The 27,580-nt window shown below is 47.3% G+C and overlaps 1 protein-coding gene across 1 annotated transcript in view; it reads left to right on the top strand.

Annotated features, from left to right (window-relative positions):
• Window positions 1–350: 350 nt before the first annotated feature.
• Window positions 351–27,580, top strand: part of Naa15-16 (N-alpha-acetyltransferase 15/16) — a 116,389-nt gene continuing 89,159 nt past the window's right edge. The window contains exons 1-15 of the mRNA XM_077703180.1: window positions 351–530; window positions 888–972; window positions 1,388–1,492; window positions 3,373–3,461; window positions 4,600–4,668; window positions 5,026–5,160; window positions 9,267–9,414; window positions 11,156–11,275; window positions 14,359–14,454; window positions 20,236–20,342; window positions 21,313–21,385; window positions 22,842–23,017; window positions 24,273–24,425; window positions 25,386–25,514; window positions 25,583–25,732. Coding sequence (XP_077559306.1) covers window positions 474–530; window positions 888–972; window positions 1,388–1,492; window positions 3,373–3,461; window positions 4,600–4,668; window positions 5,026–5,160; window positions 9,267–9,414; window positions 11,156–11,275; window positions 14,359–14,454; window positions 20,236–20,342; window positions 21,313–21,385; window positions 22,842–23,017; window positions 24,273–24,425; window positions 25,386–25,514; window positions 25,583–25,732 — 1,692 coding nt within the window. The 5' untranslated portion in view covers window positions 351–473. The remainder of the gene's footprint in view (window positions 531–887; window positions 973–1,387; window positions 1,493–3,372; window positions 3,462–4,599; window positions 4,669–5,025; window positions 5,161–9,266; window positions 9,415–11,155; window positions 11,276–14,358; window positions 14,455–20,235; window positions 20,343–21,312; window positions 21,386–22,841; window positions 23,018–24,272; window positions 24,426–25,385; window positions 25,515–25,582; window positions 25,733–27,580) is intronic.

Raw genomic sequence — 27,580 nt, 5'->3', positions numbered from 1 at the left:
CTCATCACCGTAGTAAGAGCAGCCGCTGAGCAGGTGAAGGTAGGGAAGAGAAGAGATCACCGAACGACGAAATGCCTTCGTTCAAGCTATTCAACGGATTACGCATAAACAGAAGCGTAAGACGTGTCAAGCAGGATTTCTGTCACAAAAACGTCAGTTTCGATATGTTCCCGAGAAAGCATAGAGTCGCCATCTTCACCATTTGAGTGATGATGATGAACACACAAAACCATACACTATAATGCATAATGCAGTAAAAAAGCACAAAATATACAATATTTTACCTTAAATACGAATAAAAATTTATAAAAACTAAAATTTTTATAAACGAGTTTGAGGATAGATTTAGATAGATTAGCATTGCTCGAAATGCCGTGGGACCGCCATTCACGATTCTTACCACGCGGTTCTGACACGAGTGTTATCGGAAGGGGACTTTTGTGAAATTCCCCGGTTCCTTCCTTGGCTCCGGGATGTCTCCGAGCCAACCGCTACCACCAAAAGAGAATGCACTATTTAAAAGAATATTGGTGAGTATTCACTCGATAAGTCCGGCGCAGCGCGCTTGAGCAGCATTCTAAGCCTACTTGCATTACCCGATTGCACGGAGAGCGGTTCAAAATACGCGTGATTCTTTCCTGTTGCCCCGTAATCGACGCGCTAGGAGTTGGGCGCGTTAACGGTTGAGCCGGAGCGGTGAATTCTGACCGAGTAACAAGCTGACTGCACCATCTGTAGCTTAACATTCAAGGCGTCGTCTCCGTTCAGCCGGCGTCATCCGATAGCGGTGATCGAACTCAAAATTCAAATAACCGGATTAAGCATGTCCATCTCTTTGCTCCTGTTGCTGCTGCTAAAAGCGCGCGACTGCCGCCGCTTTGTTTCAGAAATGCTACGAACACAAACAATACAAGAATGGGTTGAAATTTGCCAAGCAGATTTTAACCAACCCGAAGTTCGCCGACCATGGAGGTGGGTGCTCGATTCCCTTTTTAAGCGTAGGCGCGCGATGCCGTTTATGTAGTTGTGTTCTTGGACTCTGATTTTTGAATAAGCTTGAGTGGCGTGATCATTTTTCTTGTGGTGTGTGGATGTCTTCTTTACTCTTAGTCTTAGTTCAGGACAAAATTGGGAAACGTAGCTTATCGCGATTGTCTGCTTGTAACGCTTTATCGGTCTGCACGTTGTGCCAGTGACCCTGGCAAGCTGTGTTGTTACCTGGCGGTATTTGAAATGGAATAAGTTAAGAGGACGAGAAAAGCAGTGCGATATTTTTTGCCTCCAGTGATTGATTTATGGGCGCGTCCACCACGCAGCTGCTAGAGCTGTGGGATTGTCTGTGCATGGCCCATTCTTGTAACCGCCTGTGCGTTTTTCTTTCCGCCAGAAACGTTGGCCATGAAGGGGCTGACATTAAACTGCCTAGGAAGGAAAGATGAAGCATACGAATACGTACGGAAGGGGCTCCGGAATGACCTTAAGAGCCATGTCTGTATCCTTTTATTTCTGGTTTTCACCTGTTGCTTCATGCGGCAGGAAAACTTTTTATCAGGGTTTGAAATATAAATTTTTACCCCGTCGTCGTCTTTTTAAACCCGGCAGGGCTAGTTCCAACCAGAAAATTGCTGTAATAAGTTCTGCTTGGCAGAAAAGTGGCGGCGAAGTTGCTGTTGTGTGTTGCATTTCTCCCCACTCCTGAAAACTGAACCGAAGAATGTTGTGTATTTTCTTGTTAGCATGTCACTGTAAGGGATATCTACTTCGGACTATAAGCATTGCCAGAATGTGAGCCTTAACTTTAGATCAACCGTGGATCGCTAATTCATTCCTGCCAAATCAAGCATCTGATGTTAAAAAGAGCTACCACAAAATAAAGTCAGTGTTCCCAACTGCAGCATAAGCAAATTTTAGGCAGTTCATTGTTTTCAAGTTTTGTCTGAAGAAGTTTTAACGAACCGACTTGATGCATTCAAGCCAGCAGTTAGCTGACATTAATAGTTTGCGCCGGCTCAAAGGTGGGCATTCTGCAAATTTTTAAGGTGACCAATGAGCATCTGTGCGACTAAGTGCATCTATTTCCCTGGCAGGATAGACGGGTGTTTCCTAGAGTAATGCAACAACCATTTCAGTTGTGTCCTTGCCATTCAGAAAAATAAATGGGAATGAGATACCTCACAATGTGAAGCAGAATGCTGTTTGGTATGTTCAGTCTAACAGAATAACTACTGCTGATACAATGCCTTATCTGAATCTCCTGCAATGTATTGGTCATAACCGCCATAAAGCACTCCGTCAGGTGTATCTTGCTCAACCTCGCAGTGTGTTCGATGTGGCAGCTATTCATTGAAGAGCGAACCTCCGCTATTTGCTGATATGTATCTAGCCACTTTGGGCTAATGCGCAGCATTTCCTGTCAACTTTTTGACATCACATTCTCGGTGCCCGACTGTGACCATCTGGCCGCGTTTCAATAATGTGAGGCCAGATTGCATCCAGCTGTTGGGGGGGCTTGTCTGTACACCAGATTCTCATTTACCTGTACAAATACCGTGTGTCCTGTACGTTAAATACAGCTCTGCCTAGAATGAGCTCCAATGACTCAGTATAGTGAGGCTGCAGCCTTTAGAACTTTTCACTTTATCGAATGCAAAAGAAAGATAGTGTAAGAAGTGTTTCTTGGCCCTGTAAAGTATTTTCGATGATTCGGGCTATTTTTGTGGGATGTTAGTGTTCTGTTATTTTATGTGAAAGAACTGTTAGTGTAGGAGTGTACCTTGGCCCCGTAAAGCGTTTTTGGCGATTCGGGCTATTTTTGTGGGATGTTAGTGTTCCGTTATTTCTTTACATTCTGGTGAAAGGCTTAAATTTTAAAGCCTCAGTCATGGGGCCATGTCCTGGTGAGCTTAAAGGCCGACTGCACGGAAAACTTCGATCTCTTCAAAACTGTTCCCGCATAGTCTGCCTAAAAATTGTGCAAATATATTGGTGGAGGATGCTTCTTTGGAGATGCATTTCTCTCAATTTTTATTTGCAAGGGAGTGAAGATTAGCTCAAAATTAACTTGTATAGCAAGGCTTGTATGCCTTTAAATTGCAGCTGCGTGAGGTTGTTAGTCATTGTTTCAATTCCCTCCGATCACCGTAAAAACCGAAAGGCTAGGACAAATGTCTAGCCGGAGCGTTGGTTATTCTCCCGACTTGTGGACGCGATACGAAGTGTACATAGCTTCCGATCAAAGTGTCAGCGTTGTGCGTTGCGTTAGGCACTCATTTGTAAAATGAATGATGGCCAAGGGAGAAGAGTTTGTGAGTTTGCTGCAGAAGCTGTGCGTGGCTGTTGTGTTCCCCCTTGACTTGGGACCCACTTGCCAAGGCTGGCACGTGTATGGCCTGCTCCAAAGGTCGGACCGAAAGTACGACGAGGCCATCAAGTGCTACCGGAATGCTCTCAAGTGGGACAAGGTACGTTTTGTTCTGCAAGCTTTAAAGGGTCCATGAAGAGAAAATACAGCTTTGGTTAACTTTAGAGAATTACGCTTCAGTACCCCACTCAGGTCCATTCCGGCCACGAAAGATGTTTTTTAACCTATAAAAATGCAAGAAATACTTAAGAACTTGTCATATGGTGACGTCATATGGGCCAGCGAGTGACGTCATATGGGCCAGCACTAAAAACATAATTTTCAGTGGGTTAGGTGCACGTTAGGATTCAAGTGATGCGATCAAACGGAACTAGCGGCCCAACTACGATCGTCCAGTCATGTGTCCTGGCGATTGATTAGTTCGGCCGCCGTCAATTGCCCAAACAAGCTTCTGTGACGTCATAGAAAAGCTGCCAGAAACTGGCTATCGAGTCGCCACAGCTCCACACGTTTTCTTTAATATCTGTTATTTTTTTCAAAGTTTGCGATGAAATCGGTATCATTTTTATCAGGACAAAGCAGTCTTTGTAATGAACCAAACTTGTATTTTGTCTTCATGGCTCCTTTAACCAAGTGCCTATGTTTAGCTTTGTTGTACTGTGTGTAGGGTTGCCACCTGCCGGCTTTTGACCGGCCTGAATGGTTTCTTAGACAGTGGGCCGATTGCCAATCTGTACTTAGCAGCGGCGGTCATTGCCCCCCCCCCCCCCCCCCCCCCCCTTTTTTTTTTGGCCGCCGTGCCGCGATTCTTGTTTTTTGCTGTTTTATAAGCGTCAATTCAGCTACTGTGACGATAAATATGTGTTGATATGCTGCGCAGACATGTGAGCAGGGGAAATAGGTGGACGAGCGCACGAATTACCCTCACAAAGCATGTGCGGTTACTTTTCAGTGCAGCAGGTTCAGAGCAATAACGAAAATCTCGGTCACTTTCAGTAGAAACGTTACGTTGAGTTCTCTCTAGGAAAATGCTACAATAAATGGCATTGCACGTCAAAAATATGGCATCATTTTTTTCTACACAAATTCAATTTCTATATACCATGCCTCCTCCCCGATGGTGGGCTTTTTTTTTTTTTTTTCGGGGAAAGGCAAGGTGGCAACCCTAACTGTGTGTGTGCACAGATCAACAACTCTACTCACGGCACGCACCAATGCTTTGTCTGTTCTCTTTGCAGGATAATATACAGATCCTGCGAGATCTGTCGCTGCTACAAATCCAAATGCGGGATTTGGAAGGATATAGGGTAAGCGGGCTGCTTGCTTGAGTCGGTTGGTCCAGCGGTTATGTGGTGTAGTTGGTCCTCAGTAGGTTGATGTAGAGAATGTCTTATTTATAATTGTGCTTGGTCACCCCATTTCTCAAACTAAACTTCTTCTTTTTTTTTTTTTTTTTGCAAACGTGGATGTGACTTTGTTTTTTTACATGTAATTTTGTACCTAGCTAGGGAAAGGGGGGGGCGTTATTAGAAAGCTTTTGAAATTGCAGCTTTGTATGTACTCATTGCTGCATTTCTTTTTTTTTTTTTTTTTCAAGAATGCTTGTAAAAGTACACAATTGTCTTCAACTGAAGTAAAAGAGTTGGTGTTGCCTTTGATTTCAGGATACTAGGTACCAATTGTTCATGCTGCGGCCAACACAAAGGGCATCTTGGATTGGCTTCTCGATGTCCTATCACCTGCTTAAGGACTACGACATGGCTCTCAAGATATTGGAAGAATTCAGGAAAACCCAGACGGTATGAAAACCTGTGTGTATTCGTGGCTTGCTAACTACCTGCAACAGAGAGACAAACCCTGTAGAGGTCTACTGGGGTGTGAAGCGGGACAAGTTTGTTCTTTGCGCTGCTTTTTCGTCTCGGGCACCTTTGTGGTGGCATAAGCACAAGGGAAAACATTTTTTTACTGGCTTGCCTTCAACTATTTTCTTTTTCCCCGTCTTGCGTTTTGTGAAATAACTGATGCAAGGTTAACATTTCTTGGTACGACTTACGTGTTACGGGCTTCTTCCGTAAAATAGAACTAGGTTATAGCCTTGAAAATTGTGCTCGTCTAATTTAAAGGAGCACTGACACGAAAATTTTATGTTACACTTTTATTGCTTTTATCGATGCTTAATGGTCTGGCGAACCTGAAACAGCACTTCAAATACTTCAGCGCGCGATAGTTAATTACATTGAACGGCCTGAAAATCATTTGTTTCAAATTCCCCAGGGTTCGCACAGGTCCTTGAAAACCTTGAAAACCCTTGAAATTAGAAGTGTCAATTTCAAGGCCTGGAAAGTCCTGGAATTTTTAAATGGCCCTTGAAAACCCTTGATTTTTCTGGAGAACCAATGGTCCTATCTTTTCTCAAGAATTTAAAGTGTTTGCCGTGAATTTTAGGTGTTAAAAATGTAAAGAAACATTGTAACAATCAAGTTTCAGTGTATTGCGTGAGATTACGAGTTTGGTGGATTCTCATTATTACGAGGCAACATTGGGAGCAGCACTCCTAAATACCGTATTTACTCGCATAATCCTCGCACCTTTTTTTCGGAAAAGTCAATGCAAAGTTAGGGGTGCGAGAATTACGCGGGGAAAAAAAAAAAATCCGCTGCACAGTGTTGCCAATTTGCCTTATGCCAATACCGCTAAATGTAGCGGTCGTTTTTTGTATAGGTAAGCTCAGTGTTGCCAACAGCAGCTATTTCTTTTTATTTTATTAGTTACAACGTAAACAGTCTCCCGTCGATCAGCGATCATGAAATTGCCGCCTTTGCTTTCTGGCGCGCGCCCTGTCTCGTCGTCGTATGTGCGTGCCCTACTCCAGTAACGCACGTTGAAGTCGGTGACGCCGAAGTGCCTGCCTGCGGCACGGTTGCCGTGTTCGATCGCGTACTCTTTCGCTATCAATTTGAAAACGGCAGTGTAGCTGGCGTTCCTCCCCATGGCGAAGCGGCACCAAGCACAAAACAATTACATCAAAATGTTCTCAAAACGGCCGCGAGCCATCCACCACTGACGCGAGTCTCACTGACTGCTGCCGCTCAACGGCGGGACCACGGCGGCGACACGACGACACGACAGCGGGCTGCGCGAACACCGTCTAGTTGCGCGCACACGAAACATGCGCGAAACCGGCTCAAGTACAGTGCGAATAGCGTGTTAGGGCGCCTGTTAGGGAGTAGCCATGCGGGTTGTTAGGGCGCCTGGATGGCCTTGGATAACAGCGCTCTCCGCCGAACGGAGACGCGGCGGGGGAGGGCGCGCGTTGGAGAGCGCGTGCACCATGCGGGTTTCGCGAGCAGGCAACTTTCGCCACTGCAAAGTTGGGGGTGCGAGGATTATGCGAGGAACCAGAAAATCCAAGTTTTGGTGGCTCACATTAGGGGTGCGAGGATTACGCGAGTGCGAGGATTACGCGAGTAAATACGGTAGAATCCATGTCACGATACAATCCAGTGAAACCCGGGTTCTGTTCTCTATCTTGCATGTTCCATCTAGTCGGTGGACGGACGCTCATTGCGTGTTTGCTGTGCCTCATACGCTTACGCTCCATCTGCGTTTGCTTTTACGTGCAAATGGTGGACGTGTACATAGTTCATCCTGCCTTGCAGAAACACTTGCTGAGTTAATTTCAGCTGATACTCTTGCTGACAAAGCACGAGATGCAGGCAACATTAATGAATTAAGTTTTGAAATCAAAAAGCCTCAGCAAAACACCAAGAAAATACAAAAACCTCTAAATACCAACTCTTAAATAAAAAATAAAGCTGGGGGAGCATTCAAGAACCTGTTAGTGCCTATCTAAATGTACACTAATGTGCTTAGGTATTGGGCAATAATGAAATTTTGCATTGTGTTGAAAAAGTTATAAATAATCCCAGATAAAACATAAGATGGGGACCTTGAAAATGTGTTTTCTGGTCCTTGAAAGTCCTTGAAAACCCTTGAATTTTTGCTTTTGAAGCCCGTACGAACCCTGTTCCCGCGCTTTCAGCCCGAACGGCGCATATGACACTCCCGGCCTGACCTCACCGCTTTGTGCGGACGTCACCGGCGCCCGCTTGAGAGGGTGTTGCGCCCGCTCGCCGCTTGTGGGGCCGTGCGCGTGAAGTGACGTCACGAGTTTTTGACAAGCGCTGTCGTGTCACTTCTTTTGGCTTCACGGGGTGATGTCACACTGATGTCCATTTGCTAAGTGCCGCTCTGCGCGCTGCTCCGTCGGCGCGATGAATGAGATCCAATTGAACTATGTTCTTGGCGTCGCAGGCCACTCATATTTCAGCCAGGTTATTCTGTTGAGTGATGGAAGCGAACTGTGCAATAATAATAACGCTGAAAATTGGTGTCAGTGCTCCTTGAATGTTCCTGTTCAGCAGCTTTTTTTTTTCATCCTGGTCATATTACACCAACAAAATTAAATGAATTTCGCTCATATTATCCAGGAGTTGCCTAAATATGTGTGTTGCCATTGTGGTGGGTTAATTCCGTTCCCTGCGACCAAGGGGCCTGTCGCACTGCTGGGCAAAGAGTTGTATGTGTGAACACTTCACAGCTGTGTTCACAGCCGTATAAGCTGTGCCCCCTGTGGAGGTGTGGTATGGTTGTGGATGCCATTCTTGGTGGGGTTTGAAATATCCGAGGAGCTACCCTTCCCTTATTGTAACATGGAGCTGCCCTTCCCTTATTGTAACGCATCCCTTATTGTAACATGCAGTAAAGTTTACATAGGAAGATTCAGCAATATACCTTGACGGCGATTCTATTACGGATGTTTTAAGTACATGACACCACAAACGTGGCAGAAGAAATCTTATTTGAAGCAGGCAACTGTGGAGCCAAAAATCTGTTGTGATTGTTATACCCCAGTCACACACGGCAGATCTAGTGACATTCAGAGCAAATGTCATTTGCTCTTAATGTTATTAACGCGGCGCTACACAAAAATACCGAGTGATATTTGAGGCGAGTGACATTTAGCGGCTGAAGGAGGTTTGGGAGCTCATTCAGCAGCCAAATGAGTAGCCTCGACAGTCACTAGAGAAAAAAGTTCAGTAATAATTCAAAGAATACTGTTTCTAAAAAAACTGTTAGTAAACTGTTTTACATTTCATGTTGTTTTCCAAATGAAGAAAGACAAACAAGTACTAACACAAAAGAAAATCTAACCCCCAACTTGTGAGATCGCTGCCGTAGTACAGATTTCTTGCGGAATTGTCTCGGCTTGTGATATCTACGGATGTCACCTAAACCGGTGATTGTCCTATTTTTATTTTTAAGAAATAATCCTTTATGTTTCAGAAAGATATGTATGAAAACATTGTAGAGGCACTTGAAATATAATTTTGCGGTTTTTGCGAGCACACTAATTGCCACTGCTGTAACTCTCAAATGACGTTTGTTTCGCCGTGTACACCAGCACGGCCAAAAAGAATGTAATTTACAGCCACGACAAATCTTATGTCATTCGCTTTGAGCGACATTAGATTTGCCGTGTAACAGGGGTATTATACTTGCTTATCCAGCTCGGGCTGGCATTGCAAGTGGAGTGGGTTGGATTTTGGGAGGAGTTTGTGTCCGTGGCAGGTGCCGAAGCCGCTTTGAAGTTGATTTCGGTTTTGAATCCGATCGTAACACGCACAAATTTAAAGGCTACTTTTAGCCCAAAAACAGTGCACGTTGAATAGTGCAAATAGAGTAAATTAACCGGAAGCCTTCAACTGTGACAAACCTTGTAGGCAAGGTGTTCATTGAAACAGTTAATGGCAAAAATTTTGGGATGCAAGGCACTTTTGGGGGTGCGCGACGGCTTGAGGAGACAAAGAAACCGGCAACATTTGTTTTCTTTCTGCGACTGCAGAAGCGAGGCTATGACTACGAACACAGCGAGCTGCTCCTCTACCAGAACATGGTGATGCGAGAGGCCGGCGAGTTGGACGAGGCGCTGTGCCACCTCACGCGCAACGAGGAGCAGATTTGCGACAAACTGTCCGTCCTCGAAACGAGAGGTGGGTGCACCTGTGCGCGTTCGCTTGCGGGGCTTTGCATGTGACAAGTATGCGTACTGGTGAAGCGGATGTTACTACTATGAGGGATTGTATGTCTTCTCTTTTGTTGTTGCGTGGTTGTAGTGTGTTACTGTGGGACCTTTCTTAACAGTGGCAGCAGAAAACAAACTTGTAAACGCATTTGCTGCGCCGAGCTGTTGCCACGATGAACAAAAGCAGTTGCCGATGCGTGTGTTGGGGAGGAACTGCTGTCGTGGGTCACATATACGTGGGAAAATAATGCGCGGCAGTTGCTTGCTTGGTCAAAATGGAAGTGAGCTTGCTGGGTCTTGCCGTATCTTAAGCCAGTGCAGTCTATGTGATGCACCCGAGCTCCCCGCTAGGTGTACACCCAAGCTCTAGATGTGCAGCAACACATTGCAGTGGGTAGGTGATTGCAAGTGTGGGATATCATTGCCATGGGTTATACTGGTTGCGGGATTAGCACTCATTTTTGGCGGGAGCACATCTCCAAGCTGTGAGAATCACTTTTGAGATGTGGACCGACTCTGATGCACGCTTCCAAAAATTAGGAGCTGTTGTAGTCTGACCTTGGGTTTGCAGCCTATCAAATTTTAGAACATTTCACTGCACACTGCCAAATGTGGCTCAGTCACCTAAGTATGTCATTGTCATGCTTCATTGCATTATTTTTGTACGTTGTTAGTCATGTGTTTTTCGTTCATTTTTGTCGTGGTTTATACGTAGCCATTTTGAGACAAAATTTGTATATCTGCTTTCATTTATTTAGAGTCTAGGCAGCGTGGAGTGCGCTATTTAATTTATCTTTATCAGTGCATAAAAAGACAGCTGCGAATTGCTATATGAGGTGTGAAGGAATTGGGATTATGCAAGTATACGAATGGTATTTTGTAAACAGATTTTTCTCCGCTCCAGAAAATGCGTTTTGGTGTTCTTGTGGATTGCTTTTATGTGCTAAAGCCCATTTCACCATACTGAGCCATGCTTCTCACTGGTCAAAAAGCTCAAGTTGCTGCTCCAAAGTACCTTTCTTTTTTTCTTTTTTTTTTTACTGCTGTGAAACTGTTTTCGTGCTGCGAATAGCTTGAAAAACTGCTCCCAAGTGACTTGGGCCAGTCACATCACCGTGATGTTGAGACGGAGTAATAATGCATTTTTTCTTTGCCTGAAAGGCTTTCACTGTGAAAAGCAGTAGCACACATCCACGGTTTGCAGAACTTCGCCAATCTACAAACACATCCCGCTGAATCGCGAACTAAACTGCATAAGGAGACTCAAACACCCCAGTGCTTCGCTTCAGTCAGGGAGAGTAGGTGTTCCACAGGGTGTTGTACTGTTCCCTGTGCTGTTCGTTGCTCTGCAGTGGGCTTGCTCTCACTGAACTGCAGTATTGCAGAAAATCTGAAATAGACCTTGCACTTGTGGGTAGTGGTGCGTGGCAAGAAATTGGACATCTCATGAAAGTACAAAACCTAAGGTCTGCGGTGAAGGCATCAGTAGTGTCTGAAGATCGTGCATGCCCTCGTATTGTTCAGTGTGGGGGTGGCTGTGCTTTCAGGTTGCCTAGTTTAGTGCGGTGTGTGAGTGGTTGTGCACCCCCCCCCCTCCCCCTCCATTTTTTCCCCCGTGCACATGGGTGTGGGGGGCTGGTAGAGAGACCACCGTTGGGCCGGGAGGTGGCGTGTGTGTTAATGCTGTTTTCTCTCGGCGTCTTATTCAGCCAACCTGCTGATGCAGGTGGGCCAGTTTGCGGCGGCTGAGTCCATCTACCGGGAGCTCCTCAACCGGAACCCCGAGAACCACGAGTACTACCACGGCCTCATGAAGGCGCTCAGGCAGCGTGAGTTCTGTTGTTAGCCCCTCTTTTAAATGCAGAACACTTTAAGTGCTTGCCTTGTCGTCGTAGCTCGCTTGCTGTACCCAAGTAGAGCCGCGCCGCGTTTCATTGTCGCAGCATAACACAGGCTTCAAATGCCTAGCGGATTATGTACCGTATTTATTCGAATATAGGTCGACCTTTTTTTTCCGAAAATGTGCTTAAAAATTGAGGGTCGACCTATAATCGTGACCGAAGAACCTCGACCTATAGTCGTGATCAAAAATGGCGGGCGCAACGAGCGATCCGTTTCTCCGTCGCGCCCGGCGCTCCTCAATTTGAGGCGGCAGCGCGGAGCATCTAGAACAAAGACAGGCAAGAAAATAAAGGAAAAAATAACAAAACAATCAGCGTAAGAAAACCACCCACAGTCACTGCCGGCTATCGCGCATTACCTGCGGCCGAACCGGACACGAGCGAGCTTACGTACTGGCTAGAGAGCCAGATTGGCTTGGCTTGGTGTCTTTGGCTTGGCTAGGTGACTTTCGCCACCTAGCGTAGCCACCTCGTGAACGGAACGGCGTTGCCTGCTTCGCTCGCTGTCTCTACTATCTCCCGTTCTCCGTCTCATGCGCTTTCTTTGTGTTTGCTTCGTTGTGATTTCCGCACACAACGTTTTTCTCGTGCGCATTTCGCGATGTCACGTCGGACTTTAAGCGGCGGGTGATCCTGTTTGCTGAGAACTTGAACAACTGCGCCGCTCAGCGAGAGTTAGTCGTTAATGAAAAGCTGATCAGGGCATGGCGGAAACAGCGGGACGAACTTTTTGCTTGTAGGGGACTGCGTCGTGCGTTTCGTGGTGGGAGGCACGATGCTCTCGAGAAAAAACTCCGGCTGCACGTGGAAGAGAAGCGTGCGAAAGGACACCGAGTGTCCGGCGAAGATATTCAGACCAAAGCTCAACAGTTAGCGCTGCGAGGCGGGATTGGCCGTTCAGCCTTCAAAGCCAGTCGGGGGCGGGGGTGGGTAATGAACTGCGGCGCATGCGGCGCAAGTTCCGACGACGACGCATTGTGTGGCTCCGACCAGTGAGGTGACCGCGTTGTAAATAAATGGGAGTTTTAAAAAGTTTCCTCAAGTTTTTTTCTTAAAAGTATGGGTCGACCTATAATCGAATATATTATTTTTTTTTTCGGCGACTTCAATTTTTAGGGGTCGACCTATATTCGTGCTCGACCTATTTTCGAATAAATACGGTAGTCATAAGTGTTCGAAACTCGTGAGCCACTGGCGCTTGTCATACCTCGCCCTGTTGTTTAGCGCAAATTTGCGGCAAAATATGTGTAAATTACAGCCAGCACCCGTGTTCATTTAGTTAGGAATGCTCGTTGGGTTGGTTTTTACGATAGTAAGCAAAAAAAAGTGAAAGTGCAATGCCGGCACATGTGAGAGGAAAAGTAAGTACAAAAAGAACAGAACTCCCGCTGGCGCTGTTTAAGGCAGGGGACACGGGAGCAAGGTGGGAAATTTCAAATGTGTTGGGTGGTAGCAGTGAGTGGATGACGTCGCTACAGCCCATTATGGCGAATCACTGCTCTGCACTTGCGACAGCTTTCACATTGAGTAGAACAGCTTTAATTTTTGTCACGATCGGGGTCCGTTATCTTGTTTGTGCAGCTGAGCATTCAAGTAATGAGGGAGAGGGAATCGTTGGCGGGAAGATTGCGAACCAGGCCTGTGATTGCTGCCTTCCAGATATACAGGCTTCAAACGATTCGCCGTATGCTGGAGTCATGGCTCTTGTGTGGTGCTTTAGTGCTCATACTTTCTGCAGGGGTTATCTATCTTGGCTGGAAAATCTCGTGTCTGTTGCTGGTGTAGGCAAGAAGCGCCAAGCTTCAAAAGTTTGTTCTTTTCCTGCCGTTGTCGGGGACTGGGATAATCGGCCTACTTTCTCGGGGGTGCAAAATTGTGATCCTCAATGAGAAGACAAAGCTTTGCCACAGAATCACGTTGCCGGTTGCACCGGTAAATCGCTTTTATTGTAGGGATTGTGCGTCAGCTTTTTCTCTGCTCAAGTGTAATTGCAGCTGAAGAAAAATTCGGGGTCATATGTGCCATGCTTACATGTGGGTAATGAAGAATATTGAGTGGTGGACTAATTTGGGTTGCCTGGCTCTTTTTCTCGTTCAGAAACATCTCGCACACACTTTTGCCCCCATCAGCAAGACTGGCGCTGAAACTGAGAGAAGGATTCTCATAAAAGCTGCATGGCCTGCTGAAGCATTTCTTATAACAAGGAATTTTTAACTGTTGAGTCTCTTCATTAACACTGCTGTTAATAGTGGAAACTTCCATCCTTTTTGAAGTTTTTTTTTTTTTTTTTTTGTTACTGGCACCATGTGACAATGACAAGTCTTAGCTGTGTGTACCCTCTGTACTTTAATATGATAATTGCCAGCAGCTTGCCTTGGCTGTTGTACTGAATGTCAAGCAGGAAAAGGAGGGACCTCTGGTTGATGATGAATAATGGGGTTGTGCTGTGCTCTTTAATCATGTGGTGAATCTGTTCTGTGGCTGGCTGTTTACGAAAATACTCTGTGTTAGACGGTTCAACCCAATTTCAGGGGAAAATGTTTTTCTTATAAGTCGAAGACACAGTTCCTAAAGTAATTGATCTAAAAGGGTGGACATGGGATTGCTGCTAGAGGGGTAATCGCCGGAGCCATAGTCATAGCTTGATTTGCATAAAGAGTGGAGGAGAAGTCTCTCTGTTGGGTACGTAGTGAGAGGGCTGGTGCAAATGTCTCTACATGCTTACAAAGGTGCGCCATGCCAAATTTAAAGTGTAAAAAAAGGAGTGAAATGAGGGCATTCCTTAATCATCATTGTAGGATATTAGACGGGCAGACCACGTGGGCTATCAATATCGTGGCAGCGGTTCCAACACTCTTTCACTTGTGCATGAGTTCTGAGTTGTGTTAGGGAAAGATTGGCATGCACTGGTTTAGCCATGGCGGCATTACAGTGGGCTGCGAAAGGCCAGGCCCACGTAGACAAGAACACTGGCCAAGGTTAACCGTGTGCTTGGTCTCACTTTTGCGCAGAGGGTGTGGAGGATGAACTCCAGTTGTTTGAGGAGGCACAGGAGAAGTTCCCCAGGGCACAGACCCCCCGGAGATTGCCGCTCAATTTTGCCACAGGTGAGCTGAGCTGTCTTCACCTCCCTCTCTCTACTGCTTGTGAAGGGTGTGGCATCATGTGTAGTACAAAGAAGCTTTGCTGGTGGGGCCCCTAAGGTTATTTGTGTGTGGGCCTGCCATTGCCAGACACCTACATATTTTTGCTTTTAGTTACTAGAAAACAAAGTCGTTGCAGCATTGGCTGGCGATAACGGGCTGCCCCTGTGTCCGGAGGAGCTGGAAGGTCAGGACTAGCCAGCCATTTTTCCTGACCGGGCCTCCTTCATGAATCGTGTCTGCCATTTTTGTTACTAGCAGGACCTTTCAGGGTGTCATTCATGGCACTCATGGGTGGAACAGCTGCGCCATTGTGCGCTAAACTTAATTACCTGCACCATCCAGTGCCGAACCGCCTCTAATGCGCCATACACATTTATCAGTGCTGTCCTGAGCCGTATAGCCCGAATTAAGTGATGAGAAACGACTGCCTTGCTGCCCCGTGACCTGAAAACTTTGCTGAAGCATTGTGTTTTTGGTTTCCATGTTGTTATCTTGTGGTTTCATCAATTCATCAAGGTTATTAGTGGCTATGGAAATTTGTTCTTGCTTACCTGTACGCGCCTTCTCCGCCTTCACTTCGGATTTATTTGGTAGCATTTGCTTGGTTCTGTTTGCTAGTGCTGGCCGCTGCACCACAATCAATCGAAAATAACCAAAAGTGAGGGAAATGTATTTGTGTCGCATCGCAAACAGATAGAAAACAGTAATATTCACACGGAAGGTTGCAGCTTATTGACGGTGAACTTCAATTTAGTCGACCATTCCTGACGAGCGTAGCTGCATGTGGACAAACAGGGTCTCGAACGCCTTGCCCTTGCTTCTGAATCCAGTTCGGCTTTGTAGTGAGGTAACTACTAATTTTTGCCTGTGAACTGTGAGGTTGGCTTTGCTTATGGATAGCATGGTCCAGCATTAATTAAGCCTTTTAAGGGGACACGCTGCTCGAAAAATTGCCATTTTTTGAAAATATGTCAGTTTTTTTTTTGTTTTCACTTCATTATCATCTTTGACTATCTTTCTTTCATGGGTAAAAAAATGAAAACGAAATGCGAACGAGAATTTAGTGAAAATCGTGTCTGAATGACTCGCGGTGATCCTAGAAATCACACAATCAAGCCAAATTTCGGCCATCTTTGAGAGTTTTTGCTGCACAGAAGTGTGGCTGGCCGCCATTTCAGTCACTTGAGAGAGGTAGACAAAACCTTCGTCTCTCAATCAACCGCTCACCAGCTTCGTATCTGTATCTCCGCGTAAAAAATAAAAAATAAACATTTCTTCCCGCGTGTTTTGTGAGCTCCAACTGGGTGTTTAAATCACGTGACGCGATATCAGGACCGCCATTGGCTCTCGCCACTTGTGAGCCTCCATCGCCCCCGTCGTTCCGTTCGCTACTTCGCGCTATCTTTTCTATTTCCTTATCGTGTGTTAATCATGAACAGTGAGGAGAAGCATGAATTTCATAGCTGCAAGTCCTGGACATCATGCCCGCACAAGGGAAAGCGCGACGATTACGGCCAACGCCGGCTCGGCAAGGCCTAACGGCGACGCGCCTTCAAGCGTTGCGATCATGGCTCAACCAGGCGAAGCTGATCGGCCAAGTCTTGTGGGATATGTGAGGGGTTCCTCGGGCCTTGCCAGCACTCTGGAGTAGGCCCCCACGCTAGCTCCCGGTGTGTCAACCACGCGGGCTCCCATGGCTACGGCAGCCCAGCGAGGTTCACCAATACGAGAACACAGTAGACAGTAGTGCCGAAGCACAGCCGTTTATTTGGGGAATCCCAAAGCATGCGAGCACAAGGCTCGACAGCGTTCACGAATCACGCCGCCCGGGTTGTGACCGCGAACGGGAGGCAGGCACTCACGGTGCGCGACAAACAAAGCTCCCACCTGAGATGCATGTATCCATCACCGCCGCGTTCCGCTGATGTCGCCCCGACCGGTTCTCCGCCAAGACTCCCTCGACTCCCGTGCGCGCACGTTCGCGCCGCCCGCGCCCGCGCGCCTATCCCCGCACACATTGGTGGTGCTATCTCTCGGGGGACGCCAACGAACCAGCGGAGCGCCGGACCGGTTTCAGCGCACAAGCGTCTCTCCCGAAGCGCGTGCTGGCTCGGGACCGCAGGTCGCGGTTCTCCACAATTCCCACAGTCTTCAACTTCCGCTTTCCGGTTGCCGCTTTCATAGTCGCTCACTCACAAACGCGCAAACGGCAGAAGAAGAGAGACAGCGAAACAAAGCAACCGATAGACAAAGCTTTTGGCTATCCGGCCATGTTCGCTGGAACGGATCTCCCGATTGGGTGTCGCCATGGCAACAACAAGACGGCCGCCGGGTGGTTCGGCTGATGTGCAGTTCGCACGCAGTCCGTGTCGCTAATGTTTTTTTCAGTTTCGTGGTCGGCTTGGTTCTCGTTCAGCGGTCTCGCGCTTTGTGATTCCGTACAATGACGCTATCGTTATCGTGGCGAGAATGCTTGAGATCGTGTGCCAGACAGCGAAGTGCGTGGCTCGAAAAAGGCATCGAAAACGTGCCTGCGCCATCGCCATGGTGCGTCCTTGAGTGGGAAACTCGGTGCGTCCATGTACAATTGGTGTTCAAGAAGTGAACTTTTGGACGTATTGCCGGGTTATAAAACGCTGATTTATTGCTGTGTTTCACAGCGAGCTCACGAGCTTCAGGAATGGAATGACCGACTCGCCAGAAGTTGCGGCGCGCGCTGCATTGGCGCGACGTGTTCGGGCAGCGTCCGATAGTGGGATCGGTTGATATTGCACGCGAGTAATAATAAATGATGTACGCGAAGTGAAATTTAATGGTAAAAGTAAAGTTGCTAAACATAGTCAGGTTACCTAAATTACGATTGGGGTGGACATGGGCGTCAGGGATTGTAGGGGGGGGTTGCAGTGAACCGTCACCCAGCTTATTTGAGAAACTTTTGCCGTGGCTCTAAACTAGTTCGTACAACGAAGTCTGGGATTACAAAATTATATTTTCAGTGTTAAAATAATTAGAGAAGGCGCCGTAATGTTGCAGCGTTCTAAAATTTTTTTAATAGCACATTATTTTTTCCTATTTTTGCAATGTTTGCAATTATGGTGTCCATTTTGCAATGCTTTTTTCGCCTGAAGGAGAAGAGCATGGTATTTTAATAGTAATTAATGTTGTAATTGTGTAAAACAAGTGTATATTCTGCCTTCAAATAGCTCATCTTATGCTTGTGATGCCCTGATATGATTTTTGACATTGAACAGCCTCATGTGCTAAGCTGTAGCTTCATCAAGGTTATGACACCCAGAAATAAGCTGAAAGTGTGCTGGCACATTAATATAAAAAGAAACCACTCCTTACTCTTCATTTTGGAGACAGCTATGCATTAGGCATACATCAAGTAAAGTATAGGTACCCTAGTAGCCCATAGTGAACTTTTTGGTACTCTCTGCGTAAAACTGGTGCTTCTGCCATCTAAAGGCCTGCCCATTGAAACCTCCAATGAGCCAGGAAGGCATCCCAGATGTACCAAATCAAAGGGCAAAGGTATGTGAGGTTGTCCCCAAGCAAGGACAGCAAAGACTATGCTGCTGGTGCAGTTTGAAAATCGTGAAGTCATCGTAAAGAGCCGTTTTCTCAAAAGTGCGTTTTACGAGTTCTTCGTTGCTCGTGGAAAGGATAGCATGGCGACCACTGGGGCTGGGGGATTTTGACCCTGTCTGTTTTATTTTGATCCTTGAAGAGTTCTGCAGGGCGAGACAGTCTCGGATTTTTCATTTTAGGGTCGTGATTTTTTCATGTGAAATTTACGGCTAGGTCAATTGTGTCCTACGGGTTACAAGTGAAATTATTATTTTCTGTAAAAAAAAATGAAGGGTGTAAAAAGTATTTTAAGACTGTCATGCCCTCTGGTGTTCTTTAGACTACAATTGAAAAGTACCGTATTAACTCGCATAATCCTCGCACTTTTTTTTCGGAAAAGTCAATGCAAAATTAGGGGTGCGAGAATTATGCGGGGGGGAAAAAAAAATCCGCTGCACAGTGTTGCCAATTTGCCTTATGCCAATACCGCTAAATGTAGCGGTCGTTTTTTGTATAGGTAAGCTCAGTGTTGCCAACAGCAGCTATTTCTTTTTATTTTATTAGTTACAACGTAAACAGTCTCCCGTCGATCAGCGATCATGAAATTGCCGCCTTTGCTTTCTGGCGCGCGCCCTATCTCGTCGTCGTATGTGCGTGCCCTACTCCAGTAACGCACGTTGAAGTCGGTGACGCCGAAGTGCCTGCCTGCGGCACGGTTGCCGTGTTCGATCGCGTACTCTTTCGCTATCAATTTGAAAACGGCAGTGTAGCTGGCGTTCCTCCCCATGGCGAAGTGGCACCAAGCACAAAACAATTAGATCAAAAAGTTATCAAAACGGCCGCGAGCCATCCACCACTGACGCGAGTCTCACTGACTGCTGCCGCTCAACGGCGGGACCACGGCGGCGACACGACGACACGACAGCGGGCTGCGCGAACACCGTCTAGTTGCGCGCACGCGAAACATGCGCGAAACCGGCTCAAGTACAGTGCGAATAGCGTGTTAGGGCGCCTGTTAGGGAGTAGCCATGCGGGTTGTTAGGGCGCCTGGATGGCCTTGGATAACAGCGCTCTCCGCCGAACGGAGACGCGGCGGAGGAGGGCGCGCGTTGGAGAGCGCGTGCACCATACGGGTTTCGCGAGCAGGCAACTTTCACCGCTGCAAAGTTGGGGGTGCGAGGATTATGCGAGGAACCAAAAAATCCAAGTTTTGGTGGCTCACATTAGGGGTGCGAGGATTATGCGAGTGCGAGGATTACGCGAGTAAATACGGTATTCAGAACTTCCCAGCATGTGTAAATACCTTGCCAGGCTTTTCACGAGCGGGCAACATGTAAACATCTGTAACAAAAGAACTACTGAATCATGAAATATTAAATTTCACCATTTGGAGTGTTTTCCAATGTGCCTGCCAAATTTCATCACTCTACGCCAAAAAACAAAAAAGTTCACTCTGAGCCTGCTGCGGCTAGAGGACGTGCTCCGGGCCCACCCCTTCTACTTCAAGGCCGCCCGGGTGGCCATCCAGGTGCAGTCTGCTTTGCTGCTCCCTGTAGCCACTGCAGATTGCGATTAAGTGACAAGCTACCATTTTCACGCTGTGCCGGCTGTCTCCGGTTCAGTGTAGTAGCGGTAGCGACAGCAATGGTTGTATGAAGCCTGCAATGAGCCTTCTATAAGACGGTGGCTCTGGATGCCTCCGTCTTTTCCAGCTGTTGCACAAGCCCTCTCCCTCCCTCTTCTTCCTTTGAAAAGCTGCTTTTCTGTAAACACTAAAATCCTGCTTATATGTTCCCTCTGTTATGTTTTGCCACCTATGGGAATTGACTGCTGTTAGTAAAATCAACCACAGATTACATTGTGGGCTCATAAAAGAAATCAAAGGAGAATAAAATTGCGTTTTTATTTTTCTGTACTCTAAGCAAGTGACAAATGCCTACGAGACAGCACCTTGCACAAAGCCAATGGTTATGTGCTGACAAAATACCGAGGAACGTATTTGTGCTTGTACGATCTGTTGGGCTTCTTGGTTTGGTTTGCGGGTGTGGGTGTGTGTTCAGGTGACTTTGACCCCCCAACGAATCCACATTGGTGTGACCAGTGTTTGACAGTTTTTTACCAGCTTTAGCGGCTGGCATGTCCTGATTGCAGTTTCTTTTGTTTTCTTGCCAGGCGAACAGTTCCGTGCATTAGTGGACAAGTACATGCGGAAGGCTCTTCACAAAGGTGTACCGCCCCTTTTTGTTGACCTCCGGCCTCTCTACACTAGCCCCGAAAGAGTTGAGTACCATTCGTCTTTATCTGGTTGCTGTCGATTGAGAGGCTGATAGCCATTCACTGGCGAGTAATGGAGCGTTGCAGTTGCTTTGTGCCGTACGACTACCAATGAACAAACTCGCACTATTGCGTGTTACGATTTTATGATTTCAATATTTTTTTGTTTATGGGGTGCAGGTAGCTTAGGGTATTTTTTGCTTCTTTCTTTTCTGCAGGCTCCCCCATGGTATATAGTCTATGTACAAGAGAGTGCTTTATTGTAAATAACACAGGAGTCCATTTTAAAGAAATTCAAATTGGGCAGTTGCGAGCTCTCCAAAAATATATTGTGGAAGTAGCCATAGCCTAGCATGAAAGAATTTTAGGGAGTGAGCAAATTCTGGCGTGTTTTATGTCTGGTAATGGCCTCATAGCATTCAACATATGGGGAAATGATTCGCAGCCCTGGTCCCAATTGGAGGTCTAATGTGTACGATTTGGCTGAGCAGTTTTTTTAGAGCCATTCATAGCTGTCTGGGAAGCTGTTCTGTGCAAGTGTTTTTGTAAGGTCTTATGAGAGCAAATTGCAGTGTATGCATTCTGCAGTAGTCACTGCTAATGTTGTGAAAGCTTGTTAATGCACGCCTAATTTGATCTTGCCACCACAACAGTGTCACTGCTTTAAAGATGCTGGTGTGTCGAAATGGTTGTTTTTCTGCGTGAAAATTTATGTTTCCAATGATTTTAAACGTGTCACCATGCAGGGGTGTACATAATGATATGGCACCAGTTTGATTTCTGTGGCTGCCTTATTTGAAATTTGTCTTCCCCGAGCCCTTCCGGCATCCTCGTGGTATTCAGAATTTACAAGGTTTCGTTGTTGTACCCTGTCTTTTCTCTGGGGGCCCTGCAGCCAGTAGCTGCCGGACAGTTGTGCCTCTTCTGCCCCCTTCGAAAGAAAGACATGCGAGCTTGGCGTGGTTTCTGTTGCAGGTAAAAATTATCGAGCAGTTGCTGACGGGCTATGTTAGCGCGCTAAAGAAGTACGAGGTTTTTTCTGAAAAGGGTGAGTGTGTTGCCTGTCCTTCCTCCCCGCTACGTCTCTCCCCAGTCCTTACAGGGGGCACCTGGGTCTTAGGGGCCAAAAAGATTGCCCAAAAAAGCATTTTTTTTTTAGGTATCACTTTTTGATGATGATGATGGTTGGATGTTTATGGCGCAAGGCCAACTGGGGCAAAGAGCGCCACTTTTTGCTTGATTTGCACAGTTTTTCCTCCGAAAATTCCGTACATGGAACAATACCAGGTATACTTATAAAAGCCAGAGAGGCCCGATTTCAACAAAGAAATAATTATTTTCCCATAATTCCCCACTTTTTCGCCACAAGTGGTATGGCAGTGATACAAAATTCTCGCGAGGTACATCCCAGCATGTAATGCAGCTAGGAAGATCATTTCTTTTGCACTGTGAAGCTGAATGTTTAAACCATGCAATATGGGAAGCAGATTTTGCATTTTGTGTTTCAGTAGTTGTTTCGTTAGCATTATTTTTAATTGGTTAGCAAGAGTGGTTCAAACTTCGAAGTTTGAATTGATGTAAACGTGTATCATATGCGATTGCAAAAAAAAAAAAAACGCTTCCCATATTTTTTTATACACAACTTTTGGTACCTGTTCATGTCTTGCTGGTAATTTTTTGTTGAATAGTTTTTTTCCTATTGTTCTCAAGAACAATCAAGGAAATTTTTTAATTAACTCGGACACTGGTTGCCTCTTATCAAAACTAATGAGCTATTTGAAATCAGCTAAAAAAAACTGAACAAGCCCATGAAGCTTTGTCAAAATCGGTTGGAAAGCAAAAAGTTTCAATGACAGTGTGCCCCCCTTTAAGGGGGCCACAACGGCGAAATGCAAGTTTGGCTCGTTTAGAAAAAATGGGGGTTGAAAAGTGCATTCTGTGGATTGATAAAAAAACGTCGTGACTCCTGATTATGTGAAGTAGCTTGTGTTTCTGTGCAAAAACTTGTGCAAATTGAGTCCTGTGAAACAAATGGATATTCAATATTCGATGCAATGTTCAGTTTCTTTACCTAAATTGATTCGATGTTCGATTCGGAAGTTACTATTCGGTAACATCCCGCAAGTTCGCCTTTTGTGCACATTTTTCTCCTTGGTCCTCGGCAACGAGTATGTCCAAGCATGCAAGCGAAGTCCAGCTTTTGTTGACGAAGTTTACCAGACAGGGCACCTCGTTGTTCCAGCGCTGTTCACAAAGTGAGCACCGCTTTGTTGACATCCAGAAAGGCCACAGCCGTCACTATCTTGTTTTGTGCACGTGCGCCATTACACAGTGGCGTCATACTTTGCAACGAAAGTGCGAGCTTTCTGCTGCATGTAAAAAAAAGCTGTACTGGGCACAGATGACGGTGAGCACCCGACCTAATGACTGCACTTGTTCATATAGTGTGCACAAAGTTGCTAACTCCCGCGACCTGTGGCTGCCCCTCTTTCTCCTCCCTGCAGAAAAGGACTCTGAAGACAAGGAGCCTGCCACGGCGTTGTTGTGGACTTACTACTTTGCAGCACAGCACTACGACTACCTGGGCTGCACGGCCAAAGCGTTAGACCTAATCAATGCCGCCATCGAGCACACGCCCACCCTCATAGAGCTCTTCGTGGCCAAGGCCAGGATATACAAGGTGGGCACAGCGCACGCTGCGTTACTGCAGTCTGCTGTTTTTCCTCCTGTCGTCCAGGTCCTACAAAGACCTGTCTATTGCGTAGTCGCACGTCCACTCCCTCCTTCGGTTCTCTCATTTGCTGCCTGTGGCGTGATTTGCGTTTATTACTGAGTGGGCTGTGATGTGTTCTTAGTTGAGAGCTGAGGCACTGTTTTTTGGGGCGGGAGACTGCCGTGTGTGCATCTCAAATACCTGTGAGCATGCTTGAGGTTTGGTTTGACCTGCTCTATGTTGAGAAAAAAAAATGTTCAGAGGCCTTCACTTCCTGTTCCAGTGCTCGCATGGGGCCTTGCAGATCAGTATCGGGTTATTCAACTTTTCTTTAAACCGGGGCATCATCTCCTGGGGAGCTCCGTATTTTAGTGGCATTTAAAAGAATCAACTGTCACTTGCCATATTGCAGTGAATGCTACTGTCAGCAAATTTTACTTGCTACGGGTTTCGAGTCTGGAGCAACAAAATCACTCTGAATTAGTCGAAGATCAGCGAGAACGAGCAGGCAGTGTAGCTGCCTCCACTTCACCTACTTTTTCTTTGCCGGCTCTTTTTAAAAGCAGTTGCAGTTGACGTGTTTGAGAATAAAATTTTAAGGAAGGAGTTTCTGGAAAACTGATTGGACCGGTTGTTGACTTGCAGCAGTGTGAACATTTGTCGATCTGTTTATGGGCAGTGGGTTGCACCAAAACTGCTTTGTGTGGTTTCTGCAGCAGAACGAATTACCTATGCTGTCCTTGCACTTTACATGTTGTATCAGCTGTGGTAGTTGTGTGTATTATTGTGGGGCACTTGTCTTTCATTTTTTTTAGCTTCTACTTGTACTCTTTCCAGTCTATTTTAAAAAGCAGGTTGTTTGAAAATTGCTGGGTTGCCTGCACTGAGGCTTCTGGTAATTTATTTTAGAAATAAAATTGTTGAAGGTTTGAAGGTATAAAATCTATTCATCACGGCTGAGCAACGTATTAGAAGTGAGATGGTACAATTGGGTAAACCTGCACAATAAATGAAGGCTAGCATTTTACTTCCGACCGCTGTTGTGACGTAACACGGATTGACGAAGCTCTGGATGTGGTACTCAGATGACTGGAATAAACCCGGCATGCATTCTTACCCGATCGAGGAAACAGAGTCACTTGTCCCGGGGTAATTTATTCGCTTCAGTGCACCAAGTTGAGCGGTTGTGAACGAAGCCTCTTCTTCTTCCCTCCCCTCGCAGCACGCAGGGGACATCCAGGAGGCCCTGCGCTTCCTGGACGAGGCACAGGCGCTGGACACGGCCGACCGCTACATCAACTCCAAGTGCGCCAAGTACATGCTGCGCGCCAACCTCATCAAGGAGGCCGAGGACATGTGCGCAAAGTTCACCCGGGTGAGCCGCCGTGTACGGTTGTAGGGGGAGAGAAAGACTCGGTCGTCTGTTCCGAGGTGCCTTGGGGTGATGCCACGTCGATAGCCCTCACAATCTGGCGTGGCTGACCTTTGAGGAAGGCGGAAAGGTGTTGTTTGGGGGCCTGTCTAGTGTCAATTTGTCGCAGCCATCCACTGCGTCTCGTTCTTTGCGACGAAGTGTGTCGCGTACTTGCGTGTCGCGTGTCGCGTTCTTTGCGAAGAACGTTGTGTGGGGTCAAAGCGGTGCACTTTATAGTGGGGGGGTGAGGGAGGGGTGCAGAAGATTCTTTCGTGGTCCCAGGCTTCATTCAAGCTCATGTTGAAGGAGAGTTGGTTTAAAAATGAATTCTGGGCCAATTGTTGCTGAGTGGGATGACAGCTCTATAGTAGATGCTTGTGCGTACATGATTCATATTTGTGTGGGCCAGAAAATAAGTTCAACTTCCACAAAAGTCAGATGTGGAAACTTGTTGTCAATTAGCGCCATAGTGAAAGGGACAAGGTGAGGAGACGTTTTTGGCAGGGATTCACAGTGGCTGCAAACTCATTGAGGGCAGGGAGTGACTTGCAGGGCTGTGGAATACGCAAAATCCCTAATGGTTCTGGGCCCTTCACCAAAGTGGGCATTTTTTCACCTTCCGAAGGGAACCACCGCCCTTTTTGCTCATGTCTTTGCTTCCTAGATAGGCTGCTAGGCATTTTGTGCAAATTGTTTCAGAGACTCGCACTTCGGTGGGCTAAGAAGGAGTGCAGGTGTCCTGTCATCTCAAGGCTTTGACATAACTGGCAATGGTGTTTTTGCTTCAAGAGCGCTTTGCTGATCGCCTATGTTAGATATCAGTGGTGGTGTTCTCATCCCCCCCACCACCACCTGCGAATGCTGCCTGTGCGTGCCTGAGGGAGCCTGACGAGTATCCTCCCCTCTTGCTGCTGCCTGCAGGAAGGGGTGTCGGCGGTGGAGAACCTGAACGAGATGCAGTGCATGTGGTTCCAGACGGAGTGTGCCCTGGCCTACCAGCGGCTGGGCAAGTGGGGCGAGGCCCTCAAGAAGTGCCACGAGGTGGACAGGGTGCGTGCTTGTCTCCGCTCCTCTTCGTCCGGGGGAATGACCCATGTCCTCCTGTCTTCTTCCCCCAGCACTTCTCGGAGATCATGGAGGACCAGTTTGACTTCCACACGTACTGCATGCGCAAGATGACCCTGCGTGCGTACGTGAGCCTGCTGCGGCTGGAGGACGTGCTCCGGGCCCACCCCTTCTACTTCAAGGCCGCCCGGGTGGCCATCCAGGTGCGATCTGCTTTGCTGCTCCCTGTAGCCACTGCAGATTGCGGTTAAGTGACAAGCTACCATTTTCACGCTGGGCCGGCTGTCTCCGGTTCAGTGTAGTAGCGGTAGCGACAGCAATGGCTGAATGAAGCCTGCAATGAGCCTTCTATAAGACGGTGGCTCTGGATGCCTCCGTCTTTTCCAGCTGTTGCACAAGCCCTCTCCCTTCTCTCTCTGTTTCTCTCCCTCCCTCTTCTTCTTTTAGCACTGCTTTTGGAGGATTGTTTTTTCATGCACCCAATTGCAATTGACTGTGTACCTGGCCTTACTGAGTAAACAGACCTTCACACCCAGTGCATATAAGACAGTTTTAGTTGAGCGAGCGCAGAGAGTTGCGCGCGCACGTAAAGGCAGCACAGCGCGTGCAGCGAAGTTCTCGCAAAGAACCAGTTTTAGTTGACCGCATGCAGAAGTTGGTGCGTGGATAAACCAGTAGCGCCGAATTGCGCGCTTTGTGTGTCATGCAGCGCCACTGAACGCCAGATTGGCGAACGAACATGTGGTTGGCGGCCAGCGCCAGACGTAAACCTAGTCAGAAGAAGCCGTAAACCTGTTTGTGGGGAGACGCCGTTCCTTTGTTCCGTTCGTTCACGGGCGGGAGCGACCGGAAAGAGGACGGGAAGGGCCTCGCACACGGCCCGCAAAGCCCGCAAAACCCGCAACGCAAGAATCCAAAACTTGTGGGCGCACGCAAAGCGCGCGGCTGCTGCTTACGTACTGCGCATGCGCTCTCGCGCCTCCGCAAGTTCCTTGCGCGCGCAGAGCTGCTGCGTGCGCTCAACTAAAACTGTCTATAGAGATGTATTCTGTATTAGCGCCTCAATGCTGTTGCTCAGTTTTGGGCTGTGGCCTCGTAGGTGTTGTGAAATCCCCCCCCTACCCCGAGACGGCCGCCGCGAGAGCAGTCTGTCTTGATTTTACCTAACCGGCCGAACCGCTTCTGCTCACTGACTAGCCAAAGTCACTGTTAATTATTGATAGTGACGCTGGGTAGTCAGTGAGCGGAAGCGGTTTGGCCGGTTAGGTAGAATCAAGACAGACTACCGTATTTATTCGAAAATAGGTCGAGCACGAATATAGGTCGACCCCCTAAAAATCGAAGTCGCCGAAAAAAAAAATAATATATTCGATTATAGGTCGACCCATACTTTTAAGAAAAAAAACTTGAGGAAACTTTTTAAAACTCCCATTTATTTACAACGCGGTCACCTCACTGGTCGGAGCCACACACTGCGTCGTCGTCGGAACTTGCGCCACTTGCGCCGCATGCGCCGCAGTTCATTACCCACCCCCACCCCCGACTGGCTTTGAAGGCTGAACGGCCAATCCCGCCTCGCAGCGCTAACTGTTGAGCTTTGGTCTGAATATCTTCGCAGGACACTCGGTGTCCTCTCGCACGCTCCTCTTCCACGTGCAGCCGGAGTTTTTTCTCGAGAGCATCGTGCCTCCCACCACGAAACGCACGACGCAGTCCCCTACAAGCAAAAAGTTTGTCCCGCTGTTTCCGCCATCCCCTGATCAGCTTTTCATTAACGACTAACTCTCGCTGAGCGGCGCAGTTGTTCAAGTTCTCAGCAAACAGGATCACCCGGCGCTTAAAGTCCGACGTGACATTGCGAAATGTGCACGAGAAAAACGTTGTGTGCGGAAATCACAACGAAGTAAACACAAAGAAAGCGCATGAAACGGAGAACGGGAGATAGTAGAGACAGCGAGCGAAGCAGGCAACGCCGTTCCGTTCACGAGGTGGCTACGCTAGGTGGCGAAAGTCACCTTTACCCCCACCTCGCGCTAGCCACTACCGCCACT

This window comes from Haemaphysalis longicornis, unplaced genomic scaffold (assembly GCF_048455015.1).
Source record: "Haemaphysalis longicornis isolate Haplotype H1 unplaced genomic scaffold, Haemaphysalis longicornis Haplotype H1 scaffold_3, whole genome shotgun sequence".
NCBI lineage: Eukaryota > Metazoa > Arthropoda > Arachnida > Ixodida > Ixodidae > Haemaphysalis > Haemaphysalis longicornis.
The sequence above is the reverse complement of the archived record's forward strand: the minus strand, read 5'-3'. Positions and strand labels throughout refer to the sequence as shown.